The 24460-nt window shown below is 44.1% G+C and overlaps 2 protein-coding genes across 4 annotated transcripts; both read right to left on the minus strand.

Annotated features, from left to right (window-relative positions):
* Positions 1–4291: 4291 nt before the first annotated feature.
* LOC123131293 (kinesin-like protein KIN-10A) lies at positions 4292–8001 on the minus strand. The gene is made up of 5 exons (XM_044550996.1): positions 6963–8001; positions 6324–6479; positions 6125–6232; positions 4928–5038; positions 4292–4841 (listed from the first exon to the last, which is right to left on the minus strand). The coding sequence occupies exons 1-5, from the start codon at positions 7848–7850 to the stop codon at positions 4359–4361; spliced, it is 1746 nt and encodes a 581-aa protein (XP_044406931.1). The 5' UTR covers positions 7851–8001; the 3' UTR covers positions 4292–4358.
* Positions 8002–15495: 7494 nt separating this feature from the next.
* LOC123128913 (5' exonuclease Apollo) lies at positions 15496–21651 on the minus strand. 3 transcript variants are annotated; one of them, XM_044549024.1, is made up of 10 exons: positions 21368–21651; positions 21149–21254; positions 19720–19913; positions 19439–19645; positions 18406–18830; positions 18078–18255; positions 16642–16734; positions 16282–16514; positions 16099–16171; positions 15496–15856 (listed from the first exon to the last, which is right to left on the minus strand). In XM_044549024.1, exons 1-10 carry the CDS (start codon positions 21560–21562, stop codon positions 15755–15757), a joined length of 1806 nt encoding a protein of 601 aa, XP_044404959.1. In that variant the 5' UTR covers positions 21563–21651; the 3' UTR covers positions 15496–15754. The 3 variants fall into 3 exon arrangements, with proteins under 3 accessions (XP_044404959.1, XP_044404961.1, XP_044404960.1); XM_044549026.1 differs by lacking the exon at positions 19439–19645; XM_044549025.1 differs by lacking the exon at positions 16642–16734.
* Between the last annotated feature and the right edge of the window lie 2809 nt (positions 21652–24460).

Consider the following 24460-nt stretch of genomic DNA (forward strand, 5'->3'; position numbering starts at 1 on the left):
CCGAGCCTTCCAGAAAAGCCAGTCAGCATCACCGCCACCACGAGCGACCCCCACCACATCGTCCTCGGCATGGTAGATGCCACCGGTGCACGCTGCCCATAGCCTGTGCCTCCCGCGTGCAGCTGGGCGGCAGATCTAGGCGGATCCCATGCCATCGCCGTAGCCCACCCAGATAGCCCCCCGCCACGACCTCCATGACGTGCGCCATGCCACCGCCACGACGCCATCGCCAAAGAGCTCCGGCGCTCCACCACGCTGTTGGACTAGCCATCAACGTCGCATCCCGACTTGGTCGCCTCGACCCGCGCCAGCTCCTGCTTGAGGAGAAAGACCACCCCGCCGGTGTCGGTGATGACCAGCCTTCGCCTCGTCGTGTCCCTAGCGGCGGCGAAGGAAGAGAGGGGAGACGAGGGGACGGACCCTAGGGGCGGCGCCTAGGGTTCTCCCATGAAGTGCGTGCAAGGATGGGTTTTTTTGAGCCAGACCAATCCCTCATGTATTTTACTCAAGGAACCCTAGAAGACATAGGAAAACGAAAAATTCAAAGAAGAGGGAACAGAAAATAGGGAAAGCCCATAGGTCAGCACTTACTCCAACTTCATAATAGTCGAGATCTAGCTTTTGTAGTGTGCAATATAATCATCCATTTTCCCAGGGAATCTTCTACTTTTCTATTAAGTCACAATGCTATCTACTCCCTATGTATATCTGGACCAACACAAAATATATATACCTTGCAATGATTCCATAGCTCGGAAGTTAAGATTTCGCAAAACAAACATTTGTATGCACTTGTAGACTTTCTAAAAGTGAAAAATGCATGAAAACAATTACTACTGAATTGCCGATTGAGGTTTCGAAAAGTGCAAACAACCCAATTGCACAATTCTAACCCAAAATTGACCAAAAAAACATATGTAGTTTAGGCTTGTAAATGTGCAAACTACCCTCGAAAAAAGCAAATTACCGAGTTGCACATTTGTAAACACAAAATAATGCTATGAACAACGGGGTTCAAAACATGCAGTTATGAAAAATCAATAAATTTATATATGTAACACAAATAATGAAAATCCTTTGAAATACAAGCTCAACTGAATATGTAGATAACACAAAACAATAACCGAAACCCTTCACTTGAAATACAAAATTTATTTGTCCTTGGCACACAAATTCATTTTACTCTAGTGTTTTGCGCACTACATGTGGGCCTATAGGTCGGTTTTCGCCCGATTTTCTGTTTATTAAATGAGCAATTCTTTTCTGTTTAATTAATTGATGAGACAAATCTTTTACCTCCATTTCGACAAAAAATGTGTACCTATAGATGTGTAGGATCCGACTCCGCGTATCAGTGACAAAATGGTCTGTCATTTCATCAAAGCTGTGTTATTTATTTTTATTTTAGTTTTTAGTTTTTTGAGGGGGGTTATTTTGTCACATGAGAGACCATGCATAATCCATACGGGAGTTTTTTTAGGGTTATCCACACAGGAGTTGGTATGTGAGGTTTCCTCATTTTTTCTGAATGCTCAACTAAAAAAAAGTTGAAAACATCTAAAAGAATTCTTTTGGGGGGATACATCTTTTTTTAACACAGTAGAGACGAAAGCATTCTTTTTTTTTGGATACAACTAATAAAAGAATTAAGTTAAGCAGAAAATGAATTAATTATGGTATATACGCCAGGTGGTCGCGAACTTACCATTGCAAGCTGTAGCATTGAACCTCTGGATATGAAGCTCCCGATTAACTAGTAACTGCCCGATTTTGGCGATCGCCTTCCTTCGGGCATGGATATCCATCGGGAATCCCCTCGATAAATAACAGCTGCACCTTCTCAATCCTAACACCTTCATATCATATATACGACCGAGAAGAAGCCGCCCATGTCGACCAAAAGACGCCGTCGCGCCCGCAGGCCGCCGGCGAGGGAGACCCTCTCGTTGGATCTCCTGCTCGAGATCGTCGTTCGCTCTGACATCACAACCGTCGTCCGCTGTGCCGCCACCTGCAGGATCCTCCGCCGCGCCATCCTCGACCCGGCCTTCGGCCGCCGCCTCACGCTCCAAGCAGCGGCCGGCTTCGAGTTCGACCCGGCGCCCCTCCTAGCCGTCTCGTACTTTGAATCCTACAGCCATTCCGACAGCAATATCCTGAACCGTCGCCTCATCCACACACCAGATCCAACCCAGCGCCGCGTCCACCTGAACTTTGACAACATCAACTACGGGTGCCTCACGCCCCTCCTCGCCCGAGACGGTCTATTCCTCCACCGGGTCACTTCACTTTGTGGTGCTGGCCACATCGCCCTGGTTGTCTGCAGCAACCTAACCGGCCACATCACCGGCCTGCCCCTAGGCACCCTGAAGAGTCAACGACGGGGGCTCCTTCGAGCTGCTCGTCGCCGACAATACAATGCGATTCCAGATCTTCTCTTCCAAGGAAGACAAATGGGGCATTGTCCGCCAGGCCTCCTCCATCCCCCCGCACCGCCCCAAAATGTATCTAGGGGGCTTTTTCGATCCGGTCGTCATCGGCCGCACTGTCTATTGGATCTGCCGTCTGGACCCCTGTGGAAAGTGCCCGGATTGGAGGATCCTCGCTCTCAACGTCTATGCCCTACAGGAACGACAAGCGCGGCGTCCAGAACGAGTATCTCCTCCTGGCCTCGGTGCGTGGACGGCTGAGGTTGCTCATCATGGAGAGCATTGGGATATCGATGTGGACGCTGACGTCGGCTGCCTCTGACTCGGCGGTGACTTGGAACCGGCATCTGGTGATCGGAGCAGCGGAGATCTTGAGGCAAGCGGGATTCGTGGTCCATGACAACCTCACTCGTACACCCTTTAAACTCGAGGGGTTCGGTGAAAGAAGCGGATCCGTGATCCTTTCTCTGGACAATGGCCAGCTCTTTCGGCTCGACCTTGGAAATACAGCGGAAGCACTCGTTGTCAGAAGGCTCGTTAGCCCCGGAAGTGTCAAAATCTCGGGATTGCATTTGCACGAGATAGATCGGATCACTTTGCTGCAGGCCATGAAATCTCTCTGAGGTTGTACGGTCGCCTTTTTTTGTGAAAGCCATGACAACATGTGGCTAGCTAATTAGTGTGGCGCATTTTGCAGATCATATTTTCTTAACCCTCGTCCATTTAGAAGGAGAATACATTGCGTCTCTTGAGCTGATGTTATATCATTGTCTATAGTTGTGAACTTGTGATACATACGACCACATGGTCATGCCAAAGTAAGTTTTTAGGGTAGCGATGCAAAAGTTTATATTACTGCTAGCCAGCACACTAATTAATAATGAATGGAATTTAAGTTGGACGTACATACTCCACAGTTAAGGCTGTGTAAAAGTTTTTTACTATTGTTATTAACCAATACAGAAACTCCCCTAAAAAAACAAATACATAAACTGAGTTTTAAAATAAAAAATAAATGCAGAGTGGATGTCAGCACACTTGTGAAACATTCTCGACACCACGCCATTAGCGTCTCCCCAGAGGCCAGAGTGGAGGTTGCGCTTAGTTGCTTGATAATGGTTGGGCACATGCTTGAACACATAGTTTTCGAATTGAATCTGGCGATGACAAAATAAGTGTGGGAAGATGAGAACTACAAATAGTAGAGCAACATTATCAAGCTAAATGACTTCAAAATAACATGTGTGATGGACATGGAGCAAGAAGAGTGGAGTATTCTTCTTTACTCTCAGCGAAGGTATGTCTATCAGTTGAACATTCACACTGAACTGGAAACCAAGGAGCAAATATGAGATGGGACGAGAGGTTTATTTGAAGTCCCTCGTCGTGCAACCTTAAATAGTTGTTATTGTGTACATTCAGTCATAAATCACCAAGTAAGATGAAAGAACAAGATAGGTATTATCAACTCTAAAAACAACCAGTGTACACCTTCTATAGTGAAAGATACCGGTTCTAAAAACATAAACACTTCGAAAAGTGATTCAAAACTGCCAATTTATATATCAAATGGAGGTACTACTGCATGTGTTCCTCAATCCATTTTCAATAAAACCAACAGATTTCAGGCTCTAAAATCAACCGGAAGCAATTCTAATACCCCCTCTAAGAACTATTGAAATATGAGCAATTGGAGCAACAACGTAAAACTATCATGCACAGTTTTACGTGCAATGAGAACAATTTAACATGAACTCCTACAAACATAGCAGCAGCAAGCATGTTGTTGAACCCAAAATAAGGTAGATATAGCAACAGTCAACTACTCGCATCTTCTCCTAGATGTCCTGAAGCACCACCCAAAAGAAACAACCCTACCAGAAAGAACACTGAAAGCAACAGAGCTTCCTAGACAGTTAGACCTCTCCATCACTCAAGTGGGCTGCCCAGGTTTTGCAAGTAGACTGCAAGTTTCATCATGACCCTCCAGGCCAGGTGCGACTCATCCTCCACGTCGAGCTTCTCGCGCTCCACCTGCTGCAGCCGCTGATTCACAGCAAGGAGCTCCTGGTGCTGCATAAGCATATTCTCTTCCATCATCCTCATCTCACTTCTCAGTACCCGGGTCTCCTCATCTACGGCCTTCACGCGGATCTCTTCCTCCTTCGCGGCTGCTTCCATCAACCTGACCTTCATCCTCAGACGTGCAATCTCCTCGTCCTTCAACCGCATCTCGTACCCGGCGTCTTTGGAGCTCATCTTGCCCGACGGTGTCGAGGCGTGAGCTGCTGCACGGGTGCATTTCGCTCGGGCTCCATACTCCAGGGTGGAGATCGTCTTGTGGAGGTCCTTTGGGTCAGGGCTTGCACACAGGATCATGAGGATTTTGGATCCCTCGTCATCGAATGAGTCCTGAAATTCCATTTAGGAAACATAGCTTTTGAATTAGGTACTGATAAGGGGAAGATAAATAGAAACGACGTGTGGTTATCCCGTACCCGTAGTAGCATTGTGAGCTTGCTGTCCCGGAATGGGACATGTGAGTCACCGTTGGCAATCGACTCAACCACCCGCTTCAGCGTCGTGTTCCCTTGATTAATTCTTCCCGTCTGCGCAAGCCAAACGTGCAAGAAACTGTTAACTGAACTTGCAAGTTGCAGCTCATTAGTTAGCTCAGCTGCTACAAATATGTTATGGCGTGTTTAATCATGAGTAAATTCTTGTAGAATATAAGCTACAAGCTGTCAAAAATGCATATCAGCTACACAATAATGATTCAACTGCAACAGCATGCCGATTATTTTCTCAAAGAGAGACTGAAAAACATAATTTAGTTATAATTATCCGTAACATTGTGCACCTCAGATTTATTAACTGAATACTAACCAGTGTTATGAAGCAGGTGTGCAATAAAATTATTAACTGAATTTGCAAGTTGCAGCTCATTAGTTAGCTCAGCTGCTACAAATATATTATAGCTCTGCAACATGATAAAAATTCAGCTGCAACAGGCGCCGATTGTTTTTCCAAAGAGAAGCTGAAAAACATACTTCAGTTATAATGCTCTGTAACAATGCACACCTATATTTGCAAGTGCAGCTCATTAGTTAGCTCAGCTGCGACAAATATGTTATGGAGTGTTTAACCATGAGTTAATTCTTCTAGCATATCAGCCACAAGCTGTGAAAAATGCATACCGGCTACAAAATAATGATTCAACTGCAATAGCACCACTGTTTTAAATAGCCCGCTATAGCGTTTACAAAAGGTCTTGCGCTAAGAGACTTTGGTCCAAACAAATGAACAAACATTTTAAATAGCGCGCTATAGCTCCGCTATAGCACGCTATAGCATTTGGAAGAGGTCCGCCGCTAAGATGCTTAGCGCGCTATTTAGAACTATGAATAGCACACCTACCAGTTTCTCAAACAGAAACTGAAAACCGTAATGATTTGGCTTCATAAACATGAGTTGCTAAAATATGTTCATGCAGTTACTATTTCTCTAACTAGAATTCGTATACAGTTGCAGTTCATTACTCCAGTTAGCTGCTAAAACATGTTCATGCAGTCCTTAAACGTGAGTTAATTTTCTTCTACTACATCAGGTTCATAACAATTATTCGACTGCAGTAACATGCTGGTCATTTTTTTCAGCGAGAAACTGGAAAAAGACTTAAATTGTTAAGGTGTCACCTCAGATTTGGCTTCATGTCCAGTTTGGCCTGCAGCTTCTATGTTCTCAGAGCCAGCCATGTCCACGAGCATGAGCCTTCCTCCTACTGATGGCACATCCAAGATTATCTGCACAAGCAACACAAAGCAAAGCCAATGAGAAGGCATATATCTTATAAACAGCATGCCTACAAGTACATATACAAGTCAGAAGAACAACCATGCAGTGGCTCCGCGAACTCCTCGCGTTACAGCTCGTGCCCTTCGCAGCGCGCCGCTTCTCCACATCGGCGACTTCTCTTGATAGCTTCCCTGCTTCATTTCCAGATATATATGCTGCATTCTTGGCTCTTGTTCCCATCAGTTCTAGCCTTACCTGTACATAGTGCATTGAAAAGATTCCACAAAATTATATCAACCCAAAAGTTCCTTTTACAAAATGACACTCGTAGGCATCAGTATCACAAAATTCAGGCCTTGCTGCCAGGTATATGTATTATATAGATTCAATCGCCACACACTTGACTGCATTATAGATTCACCCTCCCATGCATTCCTGGCTTTTGTTCCTATTACAAATCCACACTCCCTGACAAGATAGATGTTGACGTATTTCGTCGGCTCAAGTTTGGCTTCTGAAGATTCATGCTACAACAAATTCAGGTATACACCAATCCTTGGGGCCTGACAGCAGACAGCTATTGGCCTCCAGTGATACTACTATGAGTGTCCCTGAATAATCGGGCAACTTAAGTACGTGACAACGAACACCCACTTGTAATGGACTCATTGTACTACGCATAAACCTAAAACCTTCATGTTAAATGTAAGAAAAAGCAGAAGTGACACTTAGTGTGACCTTGGGATTGGCTCCTCCGCTGCCGGCGAGCAGATCGTAGACCTGCTCATTGTAGATCTCGAGCACGGAGACCCTCACGAGGCTCTCGCCGTCGCCGTCGCCGCCTCCCTCTAGGACGTCCGTGAGCGCGCGGTACACGACGCCGGGCTGCTCGTCCGAGCCGAACATAGTGTGGCTCTTCCCGGAGCCCGTGGGCCCGTAGACCATGACGGTGCACTTGGCGCCCGCGCGCACGCCCTCGACCCTCGGCCGCACGAACCGGGCGTAGAAGGCCTCCAGGCCCTCGTCCGCCGACGCCGACACGCCGTCGAGCGCGAACTCGCGGCACGCGCCGGCGTGGCGCACGCGCACCGACGTCCCGCCGCCGACGACCTCCAGAGCGGACTCCGCGCTCCCGTCGGCAGAGGTTAGGCTCCGGATGCGCGCGACCGCCTCCACCGGGCGCTCCTGGCGCGCTGCGGCGGTGGGGACGCGGAGGCGGCGGGCGGCGCTCCTCGGGGTGGCCGGGGAATGGAGGAGGTGGCGGGTGTTGGTGCTCTTCGGGGTGGCCGGGGAGCGGAGGAGGAGGTGGCTGCCGCTCCTGCTCATCGGTGTGGCCGGGGAGCGGGGGAGGAGGCTGCGAGTGGAGGCGGAGGGCGTGCCCGCGTGGACTCGGGCGAGGTCGCGGCGGATGCTGCCGACCAGCTGGACCAGGTCCTCCGCCGCGAAGAGGTTGGCGGGGCGGCGGCGCTTGGCCGAGCGCGGGGGCGTGGCCGCGGCGGCTGCCTGGGGGAAGTCGAGGCGGCGCTTGGAGGCGGGCACCGCGCCGGTGCTGGGGCCGGGGCTGGGCGCCATCGTGAGGCGCCGCGTCGGGCCCGGCGGCCGTGGCGGCAGCGTGCGCGGAGACATCGGCGGAGTTGAAGGCGAAACGAGCCGATTGGTGGCGGGCGGTGGTGGAGGTTGGCGAGAGAAGAGAGGCCTATTCAAAAATTTGAACGCGGCGGAGTGAGGAGAGCGATGCTAGTGGCACCGCGTGGGCGGCAGCCCAGAGGAGAGTGTGTAGGCCACTAGGCACTAGCCCGTCGCCGTTTATTTTGACCGGAAGACGGTTCATCGCTGGCTCTGGCTAGCTGCTGCTGCCTCTCCCACCGTGAACGTCAAGTCCCATCCAAGTCCAACTACTGAACTGAGCTGAAGCATCAACCAATGCATGCGTGGTTTTGCTTTCCCTTACATTTTTATTTTATTTTGCCTTCAAAGAGCCAACGGTCCATTTGAACACATTGCGAAGCCACTACGTACATCGTATACAGACTACTCGGGCTTCAGATGTCCTGTCCCGGCAGTGCACGTCTGAACCGGAGAAAACAGCTGAGCTGATGCTCAAGTGTGTGTACGCGCAACAAGTACTTTATACCAATATATACGCTCGCTCGGACGGTGTTTATTCATAAGGTCTCACTCGTCAGCTGTAACTGTCTTCCTGTAGAAACGCTTCGCCAGTTTTCCTCTCGTCTCTGGCGGCTGCAACCCTAGCCGCCGCCAGGGCCAATCTCCCAACGCCGTTCTCCGGCGGCTCCCCTCCGCCGGCGACCTCGGTCGTTGGTGGTGAGAGGGGCCGCCGGATCCACGCGTGTGGATCGATTTTTCTCTCTTATAGTTTAGGTTTTTAGGTTGTTCATCATCTTTGCTTCGGTGATGGCGATGGCGGCGCTGAATAATGAATCTTCGGATCCTTCCCTGACGAGGCCATCGGTCCTATGGTTGGGGATGGATTTGGAAACCAGTCTGTTCAAACAAGGATGGTGTGACGGCGGCGGCATCCTTGTGGTGGACCTGTGTCCTCGGGTTCCGCCGTTGCGACGACGTTTGCTCCAGCGTCGACGCGGAGCTTGGGAGGTAGTCCAGCAGCGGATGCAGATTGTGGTCTGCATCGACGACATCTGGAAGACGGAATATCTACTGGGTTCGTGGTTTGTGGATGGAAGGTATGGTTTCCTCCTTCGGCGTCTTAGTCGTGGTGGAGTGCCAGATCTGGAGTTCGATGGCGTGTCCGGGGTGTTGCCCCGGTCTGATTCGTTCAACGGCAAGGGCTTCACTTTTGGTGAGCCACTTTGGAGGTCCGCAAAGCTGCATATCAGCGATGGAGCCGCGTCGAGCTCGGGTGAGGTGATGATTCGTCATTCTTTTTTTCGGTGGCTGCTGTGGTGGTGCCGGAAGCAGTTGACGAGCGTTGGTGTCAAGCTCAGAGATGTTCTACTATCTTCTCAGTATTGTCATGTCGGTCTTTACGTGATTTCTACTTTGTTCTTTATGATATGAATGAGACACGTATTACCATGCAAAAAAAAAGCTGTAACTACAAACACGAGTTGAGAACACAGGCCGCCCTAACATCACAGCCAATATAGTAAAATTATCTTTCGGTAGAGTTCCCTAAAAAAACCTTCATCCTGGGGACGGATTCGGGCTGCGCGCGACGACGACCCTTGGCGCCAAGCGTGGCGGCGGAGATAGGAAGCCGGAGCGGTGGCTCTAGGGCTTTTCGGTGGGCCTGCTAAGGAGATCTAGATTGGAGGAAACCTCCGACCGCGCCGACGACGACGCTCAAGGGCGCCGCTTTTCTTTTTGGAGACGTCGGTCTATGTCTGCTCCTTCATTTCCTCCCTCTCTACCTCTCAGGTGAAAACCCTAACTCCGGTGGGCGGCGGTGGCGTCCTTGATGTCGTGACCTTCCTGAAGCCGTCGCCTTGAGGGTTGAGTGGTGGTGGGCACTATGTGGGTCCCTGACGGTTGCTAGTGATGAGCACTGCTTCGGGGGAAACCATAGGATCTGGTTCTCCAGATCAGACGGTGGCGGTATTGCGGTGACGGTTTCTCTTCTGGGAGCATCGTTTGTGGAGCAGCACTAGAAGGCACAGGCAGGAGGTGGAGCGGCTCCGTCTTGCACGAAGCTTTCGGTGGAGCTGTCAGGTCATGCATGGGCGACAGGTGCTACGCTGAGACATGTCTGGTTGGCAGGTGCTACGCACGACAGACCTTCCAGAGTCTTAATGCCTGGACGGACGAGCGCATGACGGTGGTGCCGTTGGCGCCGTGGTGGTGTCGACGGATGTCCGGACTGGCAAGGATGATGCGGACTTATCTCCTGAAGATGGGTCAGTGGTCCGACAAAGATGGCGGCTTCTAAAACGTGTGCATGTGGTGTGCGCTTTAGGTCTGTTGCACCGGTTGTTAGTCCCGATACGTTATATGGATCAGGGCCGTACCTGAGAAAATGGAGGCCCGGTGCGAAATCAAATTATGGGCCTTTTGCATTTTTCACATTTTCTTATGTTCTCATGTCATGACTTATACTTCCTCATCTGAATTACCTGATTTTTTTTGCATAAATCTCAAGACATTGCAGAAACTAAAGCTAAGAGACATACATCGACACTTAAGAACTGAGCATAGAGATATAAAGAAATGAAAAAACCTTAGCTTCCAATCGCAGTCTACAATTGATGCTGATCCACACAGGTCGTAAGGCTGGCAACAAATAGCGAAGCTATCGAGAGAAACACCGATATGCAGCCCTACCAATTTAAGATTCGAGAAGAACAGACCACCCAAAAAAAGAGAGGATTGAAAGTAGAAGAGTACCTATTCGATGTTCACTGCAATGGATTATTTGGGGAAATTGCAGAAAATTAGTAGTAGAAGGGGATTGAGAGTGGAACTTTACCTATTGGATGCTCTCTTTTTTTTGGCCTCATTGCAATGGATTATATTCGGGAAATTGCAAAGAATTAACAGACAGGGGATTGGGAGTGGAACCTTAACAAGGAGTGAAGATTGATGAGGATTATGGACTAAAATCCGGATCAAGAAGTGAAGATTGATGCGGATTATAGACTAAATTCCGGATCAAGGAGTGAAGATCGATAAGGAGTAGGAGGGGGTACTGTGCCTAATCTCCAAAGAAGCCGAAGATAAAAAGATAGAGAGCCATGCGTGAGAATCTCATAAAAAGAGAATAAAAAAAGCCATGCGTCAGAAGAGGCTGGGATATTAATTTGTGCAAGTTCCCATGTACTAGTATTAGTTGGCTGAGTTAATTTACTTCCTTGGAGTAGTACCAGTAAATCCCTGTTTTGGTTATTAAACTATCGGTGCTTATACCTAATACTATTTGCAAATTAGTCCACTAGTTCACTGATACTCTCACTGATTTGGGGCCCCATTGATTTGGGGGCCCTGTACATGTGCACATCCTGCACTGATGCTTGATACGGGCCTGATATGGATGGATCGGCGACGACACGGATTGTAGATATGGGAAGTGACATCACTCCTTATTATCGAATTCGTAAGTGTGAGTGATGGCTTCGCGTCATTTGATGTATGTTTTTATAAGACCGTTGTGGAATAATTAATAAAGATGGTTGCATGCAATCGATTCATGCAAAGACCGGGATTCAACCTCCTTTTCAAAAAAAATTAACTACATATTCCAAGTATTCATACAGCGGGACACTAACAGCCCCCTCCACTTGTCAAACACATCTTTTAAACAACAACAACAACAACAACAACAACAACAACAACAACAACAACAACAAAAAACAAAGTCGTATCATCATCAGCAAACATACATCCAACATGAAGAAAAAGCAGCGGCGGGGGACAAAAAAGAAAAGAATCGAATTACAAACTAGCAGCAGTGTATAAGGCCTCCTTTGGTTCATAGGATTGGAAAATCATAGGAATAGGAAAGTCATACGAAATGAGATGACATGCATCTCAAATCCTATGCATAGGAATAGAAAAAGAGATACCCTTTGATTCACACCATAGGATTTTTTCCATTGAGTCTAGGCTAATGTTTGTTTTTTTATGAAATGTGAAGGATAGGAAGAATTCCTCCATAGGAATAGGATTTCATTCCTACAAACCAAAGAGCTCTGAAGGAATTTTTTCTATAGAAATCATATCCTATGAAAATCCTATAAAATTCTTCCAAATCAAAGGAGGCCTAAAAATCTATCCTGTGCTTTCCTTGGGATACGAGCCGCGCATTGTCAGACGACATCGCCTGTCTGCGCCCGGCGGGCAGCAACCCTGCCGTCGGCACCTAATCTGTACCTAATATTAAAAAAAGGAATGTTTCTCCAATTTTTTTCGTTCACGGTGGGATCCATATAATTTTCGTACGTCCCGTTTCCTCGTGCGAGCGTTTTTTGGTTCTCCCGATTCGTTTCTGTCAAAAAGAAATCGCAGAACGCACAGAGCCGCAATGGGACGGCCCATTAGCGTACAAACAACCCGCGCTTGGAAATTATAAAAAATCCAAAAAAATAATGTGCCGCAAGGAAAAAACCCAGCATTCATGGTACAGCACTCAGAAAGCTAGCCACTAGACTAAACAAGACTAGATGTTTTATTAGAAGCGTGAAATTTTAAGTTAAGTATGTAGTCGCGTCAGATACTGAGAGGAAAATATTTTTTTAAGTGAATATATTTTAGAATGCCAAAATTTTGCAAAGTTGTTAATAATTTTTTTAAAGTCAAACAAGTTTAAAAGAAAAATATTTCTCTTTTTGTTTTGAAAACTGAGTATTTTTAAAAACACAAACAATTTTTTAAACTAGGAGGCACTGTTGTAATTGTTTTGCGAATTTGCAAACATTTTAAAAACACAAATATTTTTGGAAATTTAATTTTGAAATTGCGAACATATTTTTTGAAAAGAAATTGGAAGGTACTATAGCTAAAATGTTTTAATTTATACTCCATCCATCCAGAAATACTAGTCAAAGGAATGGATGTATCTAAACGTATTTTAGTTCTACATACATTTACTTTTATCAATTTCTACGATAAATAATTTCAGACGGAAGGAGTTGCTAGCAATAAAACTTGGCGAATTTTTGAAATATGCCCACCTGATGTATTGTTTTAGTTCAATTTATTAAACTAGGGATATGGAAGGAATTGTTTTCTCTGTCGCGTCTTCAAGTACGACCTGTTTCGCTCGGCTCAGTGAGTCCTGTCAAAATGCATGAAGAGTCCAATTGAAGTTTCATGGTCTACCTGACACAAACTACTCAATTTACATGATAACACGGACATATATTATGAAAACAATTCCTTATTTAATATTATCTTAATTTTTTTTATTTGACACTGGAAAAGTTTTTCTTCTCTATCTAACAACGAGTCTAAATTTTATGCCTTTTACGACACTTTCGTCTATTTTAAGCCTAAATGACACCTGAAAGAACTCTTTTGCACCTCATGTGCGCGGAGCAGTAGCACACATACGCAACATCAGTGTGAGGGCAGTAGGACACACACATCAGCACATACACATGCAACAACACACACGCGCGCGCACACACACACACACAGCAGCACACACACGCACGCACACAGCAGCACACACGGACACGCACGCACGCAGCAGCACACAGGCACACGCGCACACATAGCAGCACACTCACAGGCAGCCCACACACGCAGCAGCACACTCACAGACAACACACACACACAGCAGCACACCCAAGCAGCACGGATGCACACAACACATAGGCACGCAACATCATACACACACAGTAGCAAACACGCATGCGGCAGCACACACACACACACACATGTGCACACGCACACGCAACAGCACACACGCACGCATACAAACATAGCACATGAGGGCAAAAAGGTCTTTTTAGGTGTCATTTAGGCTTAAAATGGACAAAAGTGTTATAAAAAGCATAAAATTTAGAATCGTTGTTAGATACAGAAAAAATTATTTATCAATGTCAAATACGGCATAAACTTTAGACACGGTGTTAAATAAGGAATTATCTCTATATTATATGCAGTGCTTTTCCGTATTATATTAGCAAGATGATAAAAGAACTTATTTCAACGCTCTTGATCTTCGTCGGACACATAGGCGGCTCAACAATCCAGCTATTGAACCTTGCCAACCTTCGTTTAATGGCTGGTACTACGACCACCAGCGACGAGGATGACAAAGACGACAAGGGGAAATATGTGTCTGATGTTATATTGAAATGGAGGATATGAACCTGATGACGAGGTATTAGTCATGTTTATTATGTTATGGGCATGAGGGTGAGGTGTTTAGCCATGTTTAGAGGGTTGTTTTCTCCCGTTGCAACACATGGACATTTTTGCTAGTAAACATCTTATGGACGGACGCCGGGGCAACCTAAGGCCTCCTTTGGTTTAGAGGAATCTTGTAGGAATTTCATAGGATAGGATTTCTATAGGAAAAATTCCTTTAGAGCCCTTTGGTTTGTAGGAATGGAATCCTATTCCTATGGAGGAATTCTTCCTATCCTCCACATTTTATAGAAAAATAAAAATAGCCTAGACTCAATGGAAAAAATCATATGATGTGAATCAAAGGGCATCTCCTTTCCTATTCCTACTCATAGGATTTGAGATACATGTCATCTCATTTCCTATGACTTTCCTATTCCTACGATTTTCCTACCCTATGAACCAAAGGAGGCCTATGATGTAACACTGTTTTACTCAAAGCCGTCCATCATAGGGTGCTAGCCCCCTTCCAAGGAGGTGCTTTTTGACGACTGTTTCTGGGCTGTGCCGCGCCTGCCCTTGGATTTCTTTGCCTTCATCCTACGCTTCTTCTCGGTGGCGTCGACCCAGGTGTACTCGGAATGTATGTGGAACGGATCGACCTCGTCTTTCCGGTTCTTTCTAGGAAAGCGTTATAAATCAACCGGCAAATCGCAGGCTGGCGTCCGCCTCCTTCTCTGCATGCCACGTGCCTCATGGCCACCACCACAAAGTTTTTGCAACTAGCCTGTTGTTGCAATCTATCTCATCGCAACAAGGGCTTTGTTGCAGGATCTGGATCCTTCAGAGAAATCACTGCTCGTGCTCCTCCCGATCTCCCGTCGAGTCTGCCACCTTCCTGTGGTACTCCGACCACCTCAAGCTTGCCGTGGAACAATCGCCAATATCTGTCCGCGGCGCCGCTGGTGTGAGAGGGGCCAGCTTCTGCAGCCCGACCCCCGCATGCCATGGCCTTGCAAGCGTCGCAGTCGCCTCGCTGCCATGACCGCCGCTCGAGGGGCATGCCCGAGCTCCGCTCTGGCCTCCCCTCTAGCCTCCGCCGTTGCTCCGTCGGCGGTGCTCTTTTATTCTTTTCCGCAACAACGGCCTTGTTGCAAAAGCACACCCGCAACATTATCTTTGTTACAGAAATTTCTCGATTCATACCACAAACATGTCATCTTTTTCAGTAAAAAAATCTGCAACATTATTCATGTTGTAGTAGTCCTCCCGCAACATCATCTATGTTGCAAAAAATAAAGACAAAAATAATTGCAACATAATATTTGTTGTAAAAGTTTCTGCAACAAGGCCTTTGTTGCAAACATTTCTGCAACAAGACCTCTGTACATATACGAGCTCCACAATAATATTACCAAATACAGCATCAGACACGAGCAAATGGGATCAAAATACTCCAATTCATGTAGTTAGGGAAATAAACTCAGCTTGAGACAAAAGGCCAGGCTAAAAATGTATCATGTTTGGAAATAAAATTAAGTAGATTATCATAGGTGTGAAATAAAATTAAGTGGATTATCCAATCAAACATGGAGTGGAGATCTTTGTGCTTCAAGCTAACTCATGATCAACAACATTAGCTTCATGTGGACAATTTCAAATGATACATTCATAAACTCTCTTGGCAGCATTCCTCGTAGATGGTAGCAAACATAATCTGGATCACCTTCATGAAGTCATAGTTTACAATCGGATAGTTGACTTTAGGGACCCACTAAACCTTGTACATGTCTGTGGGGCATCTCATTATACTTGTGGTGCAACAAATATAATGCCAAGTGTTCACGGAGTCCTTCGGCGTCAGACTGGCAATCAATGAATTATGTTATAAGCATTATAGTAAAGCATAACCAGATGTTTCCACTATTAATGAAATGTGAAAAAAGTACTGTATGTGACACATTTGATTAGAGAGAAATAATATTTACTAAGATTTATTGGCATTTTAGTGATGCCTACTCAATTTGAAAACGCATACTTCTCTATTGTTATATGGGAGATATTTAGGCAACATGGCAGATGAGAAAAGAGAGGAATGACTACTTACATCGTTAAAGAAGATATGTTTCTCTCCATCATATAAATCTAATGCCTTCATGATAAATATACCACTGTCGGATCTATCCAATTAGATAAAGAAAAGGAAAGCGAAGGGGCATGGTTAAATTAGTTCGTAAAATAATCCATTTAACATTTAAGAGAAATGGTGAAAATTTGGATAAAACTCAACTCGTTGTCTGAGTTTGATATGGTATGGAAGGTAATGTCCATGTCTTTGATTTTTACGCTATGGAGCTGAGGATATGCACTATGAAAATCTTCCCGGAAGTTGCATACAATAGACTGTGCTTGTGTTATCAATTCGTCAGTGCACCCCATTGGGCTCAATACCTCGAACCGTCTCTTCCAAAAATTTGCTACAAGTAGGTACCAAGTCTTGGAATTTAGCAATGGTACAAGAACCTGCAGACGTGATCATGTCATGTCGTAATGATTAGTTTTGTACATGCATTGAAGCAATGAAAAACTAGAAAATGTTATACATGGTGATAAGAAATGACTATACAAAGTGCCATAAATGTATACTCACTGCATCCATGTTTTCGAGTTTGAATCCCTGGTTGGGCTCAGATAGGTAGTTTGAAATGCTTTCTCGGCATGGGGAGGGGCCTTGAAGCATTTTCTATATGAGAAAAATAGATATGTGGAAAATAAAAATAAGATCACTGTATATAATGATATATACTCCCTCCGTCTAGGTGTGTAAGTCACCTTATGAAAATCAAAATGTTTCTTGTTTTTTGACATAAATAAAGGAATCAACCAATAAGAGATGTGAGGCGTGTATGCTTTTAATGACTTGAGACTACCAAATATAACATGCAGTGGTCAGTTCGTTGCATACAATGATATTAATTAGCAAATAAACATTAAGTTCTCTCGTTTTTCTCTCCACCTTGGTTGTGTTGCACAACCTAAGATGACTTATTCACCTAGACGAAGACTAGCCACAATGAAGAGTAACATACACTAGTAACATATCTAGCCACAATGGAGAGTAACATACACTAGTAACATACACATATCCCTAGACTATATTACTACCTTCATAGTGGGTAGTAACTTAAGTGTGGTAACATGCAAAGATTCATTTATTAGGTTATAGACTCATATTGCATTGGGACATGTGATGTTACAGTAACTAGCTAAGTTACTACAACTATCTCTCTCCTCATTAACTGATTGCCACATAAGCAAATTTGCTGAGTTGGACTCGATGTTACTGCTGAAGTTACTCCCACTGTGGCTAGTCAAAGGGGGTACTACCTCTTTTCTGGTTTATAGGGCTCAATTTGTAAATCTCTCCAAACAAGATAGATGGTGAGTGGTGGAATAAATTTCGTAGTTTGCAAAAATACTTAATTACTACACTCGTTTTTCTTAAAAAGTTGTATTTACCGATGCATTAATTACAATGCATGCATCCATGACCATTAAATAACCAAAAACTTCAACATGCATTGGTTAGTTTTTTCTTGATCCTTGCATGCAGCATGTTGAAATCTGAACAAGTCATGATGAGTAGTAGAGCTCAGACTTATAAAATGGAAAAACGATTTTTTTGAGATGAGCCCTATAAACTGGAAAGAAGGGAGTACTAATTAACAAAGTATATTAAGAATGATAAACATGATTAGTAGGTTTATTTTAGAGGTATTGAATGTGGGAGTACATACATACTCCAATGAATACAAAGAATTAGTGAAAAAAAGGAGCGAAAAGTAGTAAAAACAAGCTAATGGGGTTAAGTGGAATACTAAAACAAGCTAATGAATACAGAAAATTAGTGGGAGTAATCTAAAACAAATCTACCACCACGAAAACACAAACATTTTTTTATCAAACAATGTAATGATGTAATGTGTAAAATTCAATAAAACAGGATATTACCGCTTTAAACAAATATACCTCAATCACATATTAATTAAATTGCTTATGGGGATGGATGAAAATAAATGCACTCACTCCAAGCTCGGAATGCAACACATGCTTCAAGAAATGTGCATCACGCTGTTCTGAAATGATAGCTTTGCCCATCATGTTGATAACATGTTTTGATATAGTATAACCGTTCACACCCATTGATAGTCCAAATGTCCTATGGTCCACCCATGTTTCTTCTATCTGCACAACTCTAGGGCTTCTTCATGCACATCAATTTTTTAAGAAAATAATACAAAAGTGAAGTGAGAAGTCAATTAATTAAATCAAATTTCATTTCAAGAATTTACAAGGGAGAAATGTGTCTGTATCGTGAGTTTCACGAAAGATTCCATTTTCCATAACTAATTACCTCTGCCCTCGGGACGGTATTCCTCGAATAAAATATTCATAGTCTTCCTTCCCTCTGGATGTTGTGCGGAAACAGATGCTTGATTGCGCATGTCCCTGTGTGGTGTGCGATAAATAGCGTCTCCTTACATAACTCAGTTCACTCGCAAAATTTGGGGGAGTGGTTGAAATGACCCACTGAGGCTGTAGAAGTTGCAGTGCCTGCTCTAATTCATTACTAGAGGAGTGATTGGAGAAACAAACACGCCATACATTACCATCCTGCTCAGCTTCTGTTAGGCTGGGTTTCCGGTTTTGAGCATAGGCATTGGAATACCGCCATGCTGAAGGACGAATAAATAAAGGTTCTGGCTGATCGCTAGCCCTTGCCTCTTCGAGCTTCTCGGCTGCTATCTTATTTAGCTCCTCGGATCGAACTGGCAGTACCTGCCAAGTTAAGAAGTTAGAATATCTATTTACCTCTAGAATCCTAATGCAAAGTTGTGGATGTAATCTTTTTTAGTAATTTTTGCCGCACATAATATGATATTACAATGTTCTCTCACTCTTGGAGTTAATCTTGACATGTGTGCACGTGCATGTGTGTGTATCATGTTAGTGGGCTAGCTGTTGTGCATGCTAGTTGAGTGGTGTACGTGCCCATTGCATGACGCCCAGGTCATATGGCCGTTGAGGAGAGTTGCGCAAGTCCCGAGGATAGTACAAAGTTGAGTCATCTATTTTGGAACGGAGAGAGTATGTAGCTAGCGGGTTGTTAACTGGATGTTGTTAGTTAGCGAGCATAGTGCGTGGAGTTAGTGGTTAGTGGAGAATGACGTGAGGCCGTGTGTGGTGGCTGGTGTGCGTGCGTGCATCTCCTGTACGTGTTACTTAAGTGATTAGATGAATGAAAGAAAAGTGTGACCATGAGGGCTGGAGAAAATATGTAGCCTCTAGTATATTATTTTCTCATATGTGGGTGTAATTTGAAGAAACAAATAACATAATGGAAAGTCGCATTAACAGAATTGAATGTATTTCATAGATTAACACACCTGGAAGCGACCAGTTGGATCATCAGTGATTATTTCAGGGACAGTGTGGGACAATGTGTTAAAACAATCCAAGTACAGTCCCTTATCAACATAGATTTTCGATCTAAATGACCTTGACACCTCTTTTAAGATATCTTCTTGGCCAAGTCTTTGACATCCAAGATAAATGAAAGGTGCACGCGAATGCTTTGATATGCAAGCTATAACCTGCAATCAGGGAGCCGTTTCTTAGTCCAATAACTCACAACAAGCATATATAAAGCCTCAGTCTAGAAGGAAACCTGCTGAATCGCAGACTCCTTGCTCGGAAACTCGAGGAATTTGGGAAATGTCAAGTCCAGGTACACAGTGTCCAACCGGCAAAGATTTGCTTCCAATTTCAGTAGCAATTTCTGCACACAATGTGATGTGAGCCGACAGTCCCCCGTGTGCAGTATGGTACCAAATGGACCCTCGAACAACAACATAACCGCTCCTGGAGTCACAGCGCACGGAAAGTGTCAACCGCCCAGCCCCAACCATGTTCAATTTGCAGCGCGTGTATTATTAAATATGTGAACATGTTTATGACTAATAAGTGTGGAATTGTCTTTAGAATTGATCTAATGATACTCATTTTCTAATGTATATGTTGATAGTTTTCTTCTAGAAACTTAATCAATTATTAAAAAAATGAAACAATGTATAGACTCAATAAAAAGCGAAGAGGGCAACTGGCGAGAAATATATTTTGATAAATAGAAAAAAAATATTAAGTTGTATTAATTACTATTTATGTTTGTTGGATGTTGTTGTGTGTATGTTTTTTTTTCAGTTTTCTATGCAATATATGGGCAATACATGACAAGGTTTCAAATTTTGGTCATGGTAAGTTTCCATAACTCACCGAAATTTAAAAAAAATCAAGTTCATCTAAATTTTGATCAATCAAAATCCAGTTAATTTTAACAAAATTTGAAAAGTTTATGTTTCTTTTAAAATAGTTGGCATCTGTTCCCAAATTTTAAGCTTACAAATATTTTGGTACCCTCCAAAATTACTAAAATTTCAGAAATTTAGTTGAAATTTAGAACCTTAATACATGATAGAGGTAGATTCTTTGGGTCTTCCTTTTATTCATATTAATGCAGACATATTACTCTTTCAACGATGGGCACTATCCTATACACAGTGTACTTACTTTTCACACACATGTGGTCTATAATAGATTTATATATACACAGACGAGACTTGGGTCATGTATAATTCTTGAATTGGCCTATTTGTTAGGCACATCTTTTTTCTTCCTCGGATATAACACCAAATATTATATAGTATATAACTCAATTGTTAAAAAGCACTAAACATCGATTGGGTGGCTAGTAGGGCAGTTGTACCTTCAGGCTTTAGTCTACCCAGAAGGAAACTCCATGTTTAACATTTAATGCCTTATTACGTGTATGTAGTGGCGGAAGCAAGTGTGAACTTGATGTAGAAAGCTTAAAACTTGGTGTTCTACTAATTTTATTGTAGGATTACCTGGAGTATTTTGCACCTCTTTCCAAAAAATAATTGTTGTACATCTGTACACCCAAGTACTACTTTATTATTTCCATTCAATTGTTTATGACTCGTTGATGCAGATTATTCTTTTATCTGAGGTTTCTATTGACAACGAGAGAATTTGATAGACGGTGTGGCCGTTCTCCAACTTGCTAGATTCAAGATTACCAGCACAGTGATTGGCATCGTAGGCGGTGACGGAAAAGGCGCCGTCAGGGTCGTCCACCACCCACCTCTTTCCCACCTCCATTTCCACAAACTTAACCCGCTCCAGCTACAATTAATACAACCAAACCGGACGAGAGGTCTCGATTAATCAGCACAAACACCGTACCAAACAGGAACTAGCAAAATTTAACCGAGGCTCTCCAGCAGCAAGTATCTAACCTGGGGATAGCGTTCGAGGGCGAGGCGCATGGTGAGCTGCGTGGCGTAGACGGTGTCGCCGGGGCCGGCCCAGGCACCGGCAATGTGGTCCGTGTGCGCGTGGGTGATGAAGCGGTGGCACCGGTGGCGGCGGGATGGGCCCCATGTGTCGACGGTGAAGGGGAGACCCAGCGGCATCTCCGGCGGCGTCCTCATCGTAGCTGAAGCTTTACCGGAGCTACGGCTTGGTTCTCCACTCTCCACTCCGCGCTGTCTTGTTTTGGTGGATGGAGTACGTAGCTAGGTTGCGTCCGTTTACATACTAGCAGGTAGCAGCTGAGGGGAAAGTGGTGCCTTCCGGAGGAAGGAAGAGAGCGCCTTAGTGGATTTGCACCTTTAGTTCTTTTACATGGACGGTTAGGCTTTACACGTCCGACCACCTACCTAGTACCACCTTTGCCTGGCTGCTCTCGACACGAATACAAACAGTTAAACATTTAACTAGAAGTATAATTAGCTTGTTGTGTTGGCAGCATCCTATTGGTTGGACATTAGCCCATATGTTTGTTGGACTGACGCATGCATGGATTACTACAAGCAATAATCACTGGAGAGGAGTGCAACTTGGCTTGATACTAGAGCATTTCTGTCACATCCAAATTTTCCCTAGGTTTAGGATGTGCATTTATAATCATTTGCATCCATGATTTTCCTTGCATATTTGGTTTTTGAAACAAACATGGCCAATTCTTCTATACCTACTAATAAAGGGACTAATGTTTCTGCCTGTCCGTCATCAAATTACCCTCGAGGTTGGCAAAAATTACCCACAAATGTCATCCCTAAGTGGCAAAAATGATTCTTTTTTCTTAAGTCGTGGCTGTTTGTGTTTGGTTCATCTACAAATATACCCTCACACGACACAAGCACACAAAGCATGTGACTGGCTAGCATCCATCAGGAGGTCTGGGTTCGATCGCTGGTTCTCCCAATTTTTTCTGACTTTTCTCCATGAATTTCATTTGGCGTAAGATAGAGCTGCATCTCCAAGTGTCGTTTAGCAGATGGGCTGCACAATGTAATCTGAGCCCGGCTATTCTCTTTTAAACTTTTTTTGCAGACCCAAGTACTTTTTAAAATATTTATATCTTTCAACCCTAACTCCAAATTTAGCATGTTATATATGGAAATCGCTCAGAAAACTCTGTAGCTGCTAAATATAAGGAGGCATACGACGAGCACATGGGGACGCTCCCCCTTGTAATCTTAGCCAGTTGGCTTGTGTTTGGGGATCAGTGCAAGTTTAACCGGAATGATTTTCAATGTCTCAATATAGCAGCCGTGAGTATATATGCACAGTTTCAATCTGTCCAAGTGTCCATACACATTATTTAATTCCAGGCAGGGTGCACATGTCCGTGCAGAATCGAGCGCCTGATTCATTTATGAACTTCCTGGAAGTCATTTTATTATATGCACAGCCGTCACATACCAAACCAAGCATATATCTTTTCAAGTCACTTGTTGATTCATCTGTGCTGTCAGTTATTTTAAGTTTGATTCGGTAACAATGACGAGAAGTTGTAATTCTCTTCCAGGCACCAGTTCAGTACACGTTGGAAGAAGGATTTGGAGAGACCGGCCCCCATGTGTCAACTATGTTCAACGAAATGTGGAGCGTGGTTTTAAATGGAGATTCTTGGTATCGTGTGTCCGGACGTAAGTCAGTAGGAGAGCAAGAAGGTGACGAGGTTAACAGCTTCCCGTGCAACGGAAGCGTGAAATGATGTCATGGAATCTCACAATTAGCCTGTTGCAATTCAAGATTAGAGAAGTGATAGTATGTATCTTTGTAATGAATGAATAAAAAGAATTCTGCTCAGTGTATTATTGTGTATTTTTTATGTCACTCGTGGTAGTTAATCAAATGGTATGTTAATTTGAGAAATGCTTTGCCTGAACAACTAAGCTTTCTTCAACGAATCAACGTAGGTCGATGAAAAATCGTGGAGTACACGGCTGTTTCTCCAAAATGGGACAAGTTGAGTTGCATGTCAAACCAACGTACATGCATGGTAAAGTTCCGCGTTGAGGGTCCCACATGAATGCATGCAATTTCTGAACACAAGTTACTCCTAGTTCATTAATGCTCTGCGTGTCTAAAATAGGTAGGCCAACGAAGTCACTTTCGTGCCACAAAGCGTGCGCCCGAGTTACTACACGCACTTTTAAACGCACCATCTCCCCATTGGATGATTTATGGAATCAGCGGTAAAAATGTTTGGAACAAAGTGTGCATCCGTTTTTTACTAACTTTATACACCAGGTGTCACACAATGAAAATGAAGAAGTCTTTTCCATTATAAATCAAGAGTTCAGTTCACTGCCGGGAGCTTTGAACTCCATATTTATTGTACTAGAAAAAAAGAGTGTGCATTAAGAATCCATTATCCGTGGAGAAAAAAGGTGGGAGATTGAGGAGCGTGATGCATTGAATTGAAGCTCTGGTTATTGGGTACCAGTTGAGTAGGATGCATGCACGCCATGTCGGAAGTCAGAAACAGGAATGACACTATGCATCATTTAATACGAAAACCGCTAGAGCTATACACTGCAAAAATCATCCAATACGCACAAAGCTAATATAGCGGATGGAATCCCGAGGCAATTGAATGAGCGAGATTGCAGTGAGCGTAGTCGTCAGGTGCTCCAACGCATTTTTGCTAAATATAATATTATCTTGCATGCTAGTCATTTTTAAAATTATGTTTATGTTGCACCTTTAATTATGTTTATGCTACAGGAAAAAATTAATTGATCCATGTGGTCTTAAACCCATGACCTCAAACACAGTTTAGAAGGTTGCAACCAATTGAGCTGGGCTATGCTGGTGTTAGGCTGGTCATAGTGGGGAGTAACTTATACTAGTGTCATGCATATGACACTAGTCTAATTACTATCTTCATAGTGCAAAGTATCATAGTGTCATAGATGACTTTATTTATTAGCCTATAGACTAATTTTATCTCGGGAAGCGCTATGTTACAGTAACATATTATGTTACTCCAAACACCTCTTTCCTCATTAAATACTTGCCACATAAGCAAAATTGCC

The sequence above is a fragment of the Triticum aestivum genome, chromosome 6A (assembly GCF_018294505.1).
Source record: "Triticum aestivum cultivar Chinese Spring chromosome 6A, IWGSC CS RefSeq v2.1, whole genome shotgun sequence".
Lineage (NCBI taxonomy): Eukaryota > Viridiplantae > Streptophyta > Magnoliopsida > Poales > Poaceae > Triticum > Triticum aestivum.